This window comes from Pelmatolapia mariae, linkage group LG3_W (genome assembly GCF_036321145.2).
Source record: "Pelmatolapia mariae isolate MD_Pm_ZW linkage group LG3_W, Pm_UMD_F_2, whole genome shotgun sequence".
Taxonomy (NCBI): domain Eukaryota; kingdom Metazoa; phylum Chordata; class Actinopteri; order Cichliformes; family Cichlidae; genus Pelmatolapia; species Pelmatolapia mariae.
The window spans coordinates 78,670,628-78,674,810 of record NC_086229.1 but is presented as its reverse complement, the minus strand read 5'-3'; the positions used below and the strand labels follow the sequence as shown (position 1 = coordinate 78,674,810).

The 4,183-nt window shown below is 40.3% G+C and overlaps 1 protein-coding gene across 1 annotated transcript; it reads right to left on the bottom strand.

Moving 5' to 3' along the window:
- Positions 1-590: 590 nt before the first annotated feature.
- On the bottom strand, positions 591-2,577 carry LOC134618830 (cornifelin-like). Its single transcript, XM_063464415.1, has 4 exons — positions 2,471-2,577; positions 2,018-2,145; positions 1,421-1,566; positions 591-784 (listed from the first exon to the last, which is right to left on the bottom strand). The coding sequence occupies exons 2-4, from the start codon at positions 2,142-2,144 to the stop codon at positions 689-691; spliced, it is 369 nt and encodes a 122-aa protein (XP_063320485.1). The 5' UTR covers position 2,145; positions 2,471-2,577; the 3' UTR covers positions 591-688.
- Positions 2,578-4,183: the final 1,606 nt, after the last annotated feature.

Genomic DNA, 4,183 nt, shown 5'->3' with positions numbered 1-4,183 from the left:
CAGCTTTTTGTCTAGAGACTACATGACTGCAAACTAGTGCCTCACAGAGCTAAAATTAGCTTATTAACTCTTATTAACTGATGTTGGCTAATGCTGTTTAAGCTACTTGGAGAGCAGATACACATAACAGACGCTTTGAGTCACATTAATGTTCCCCACACTGTGCAGAGGTTGTCCTCTGCTCAGCAGAGTTCTTTGCACACATCTGCAGCTGTCATTTGTAAAAGCACATGGTGTCTGGCTTTCTTCAGGGTGTACCATGCTGGTCTTTTTCATTATAATCAATGTTCATGTTGGTGAGAGATGCACTTACTGACATTCAAACGTCCATGTGTCTGTGGTCTGTTTCCTTGTTGTCAAGAATCAGCCTGCCAGGTTCCACCATTATACACAATTATTTCATTTGCATATATTATAATACTGTGAAAAGTTATATGAGTGGACAGTGTGACCTTACAACAGCCTTCTCACTATCCTATCAAAGTTCACAATTAGTGAATATGACTAGTTTATATCTGAACAATGGTTAAACTCTGTTTTGCAGAAGAGGACAATTAATCTCACACATGATGTATAAAATTAAAGGATTTTATTGGCCTGAAAAAGTCATAGCCTCTCATCACACAGCCAAAATGTTTGCATCATATCCACAGACGACTTGCGTGGTGATCACAGTCGAGGTGGCGGGCTACTTGTTTTCCCTGATCTTCACCTCACGATGCATCTGGCCCCAAACACACGGGTAACAAAAGCACACTTTACAGCAGTCATCAGTGAACGAGCCCTGCAGGATGGAGAAGAAGAAGCAGATAGACAGAGGATGAAGCAGCAGGAGTTACTGTTGTCACCCCTCAGACATAAAAGTTTAGTGGGGTGTTGTCATCCCCTCATCTGGCAGCTGTGTCCCTGTGTAGAGCTGGGTAACCAAATACCTGAGAGTTTGTCAAAACAAGCAGCCGCAGCTTTTTTTCCCACGATGAGGGCAAGAGATTTCAGATTTGAAGAACTTTACACTTCCTCTTTCTCAAGTCAAGCTACTCCTTTATAACTTCTACAGATTGCAAAATACCACAAGTTTTATCCAGATCACTTTTATAATGGCACTGCATGATATGGTTACTTATAAACAAATAATGAGGACACAGACATAGCTATTTGAGAGGTGAGGGTGAGTGAGAAGGATCTGCACAAAGCGCAATTTGTGTGCATTTTATATGAATCTCATAAACTTTACATTTAGATTTTACGTCAGTTCATTTTACAGCCACATCACAAAGACACACATTCAACTCGCAGAAAACCTCCAGGACTTAAAAATGAAGCCAGTGCAGAAGTTATAAAACTGCACATCCTCTAGTGACCGCATCTATCTTTTAAATGTAGTTTGTAACAGTATCCTCCATCTGTAACCCAGTCTTACTTCGATGTTGTGGCGCTCTCTGATGGACCCACGGAGTAAGCAGGACACCACACCACAAACGTCCAGGAGTGGCAGTGCACAGCACCATCCATGTTTATTGGCTGCATCACACTGCATGCAGGGGAAACAGCAAAGGCCACAGCAACCTTTGGGGAGAAACAGAGTTGATAGATAGATAGATAGATAGATGATCGATCGATCGATCTTACCCTTCCGACCATACACATTACACAACCATCATGGGGAAGAAAATGCACAACATGACGAAAGACGAGGAGAAAAAAAGAACTACCCCCAGACTGAGCTCCAACAGGAAGATCAGTTTGAGAACAGAAGAAAAACACCTCAGCACATGAATCATCACATCTCACAACGTATTGCGACATTTCCACTCCAATTACGAAAACTTGGTTTTCTGGTGAAAAATGTAAAATAATGAAAAACTCCATAATGCCACTAAATGATCATTGCTATCATGTAGTCTCAGATAATTAATTTATTCTTGATTTTTTACTGACTTTAAACACTCGGTTAGCTTATTGCAAACAAAGTCTGAGGAAATCGCTGCTGTTTGTAGGGTTTCCTGGGTTTACTTACAGCTCTCCATATCAGAGCAGCAATCACAGAGGTCGGTGCTCCATTGGCCAGAGTATTCAACGGTCCTGACGACTGTCACCACCTGGGTGGGCTGCTTGTGGACAGCCGTGCCTGTAGGAACCACCATGCTGAAGGAAACACAGACACAGACTGAAATGCTGTAGTGGTTATCTGGTTAGAGAAATTCAACATGAAAAAGGTAAAAGACTGGTTTTGATCCATGTTATAAGAATAACAGGATGATTCCTGGTTCATATAAATGACAACAAATACCTCGGGCCAGCTGTACAAATGATTTATGTACGGCCCAGACAAAAGAGCTGACACTGTTTTTAAGCACAGATTTATAATCTCTGACTTCCTCAGAAAAATGTTACCACGTATTACATTCATGATTTTACAAAGATTTCTGATTGTCTTAAGCTGTTCATCAGTGTAAAATGTTTTTCTTACCTTCTTTTGTCTTCTCTGGTTCTCTGAGCTTTCAAAACAAGAGAAAAAGTTAGGAAACACCAGCATTTAAGCACAGACCAATAACAGGAAGGGGAGGTGCTGAGAGTATGCACACACACGGATTACTCATGAGCCGCGGAGGGCTGAGCCTGATGGGAAATCGACACCAATCACTGTAATGACGCAAAGTAACTGCTATGACGAATGGTTAGGAATTCACTGAGCCCCTGCTCCAGTGCTGTGAAATTAAAACACACTGCTTAACCAATGAGCAGCAACAAGACTTATTCTATGAATCTATCAGTACTTCTGCTGTCAATCCAAACACACTTGACACCGGAGGTAGGAAGTTACAAAGTACAAATACTTCATTACTGTACTTCAGGTATCTGTACTGTACTTGAGTAGCGTTTTTTTAGTGATTACTTTTTACTACAAATATCTGTACTTTCTGCTCCTTACGTTTTGTAAAAAGGTTTGTTACTTTTGCTTTAACGCAGTTCTGTCACTGTGAGCCTCCAAACATCAAACTAATTAGAGCCTAAACAAAAACATATGACAGGCTTTTTTATAAATCACCAGAGGATGTTGCGTAACAAGAGATGACTGTGCCAAAGTCTGGGGTTAAAAGTGGGACTGTGTCTTTTTGTCGTTGTTTGTTTTTGTGCAACACCAGAACGACTGCAGGTGTCTGTAAGTTGTGGTACTTCAGCATCTAGCTTGTGATACTGAAGAGGAGCGAGCATAAAGGGAGTAACGTTTTTTAAGTGTCAGGTCATTTTAAACGCAGTGTTTCTATCAGCTCAACAAACAGAGAGAGGAAGAAGAGAGGGTAGATTTAAAGGTAAGGACTGCTCATATACTCACAGAGGATGTTGCATAACAAGCGATGACTGTGCCAAAGTCTGGGGTTGAAAGTGGGACTGTGTTTTTTTTTTTTTTTGTTTTTTTTTGGGGGGGGGGGGGGGGGGGGGGGTTGCAATAAAGCACAAGGTTCACTTAGCTTTGCACACAAAATAGAAACATCCTCCAAAGGGATACTTTTTACGTTCTTACTCTGAGTACATTTCAGAGCTTGTACTTTTTTACTTTTACTTGAGTAAATCAGTCGTTCAACTTTTACTGGAGTACTTTTTTAAGAGTAGTATTTGTACTTAAGTGCAGAATGTCTGTACTTTAGCCAAACATTGAAACATTTGGTCACCACCAGGTCTAAGAGTACTTACACTGACATTTGAAAGCCGAATGGACTGGTACCCCTATATATTGCTTTTCTACTCTGAGCACTCAGATTGTTTCTTTACTACATACACACATCCACACACTGCTTTTTACTGTTCCATAGCACCTTGTCCCACATTCACACTCACACTCTGATGGACACATCTAGAGCAACCTGAGGTTTAGTCAGTGCACCGATGATACTTCAACATGTAATACGACTGCTAATAATAATATTCATAATAATAGTAACATGTAGATTGGAGAAGAACCAACCCTGCATATTAATGCATTCTTATGGACTGAATACTACACCATCAACCAAAAAATTCAAATGTCCAAGAGATGAAGTAGTGTTTTATAAACTGGTCACTACCTCAGGTTTTTCTCTTGACATCTCAGGAGTCAAATTCTTCTGGGAAAGGAAACAAGATAACTTAGCTCAAATGTATTTTTATCCGTATTTTTACCACAATTTATTTCACTTATTTA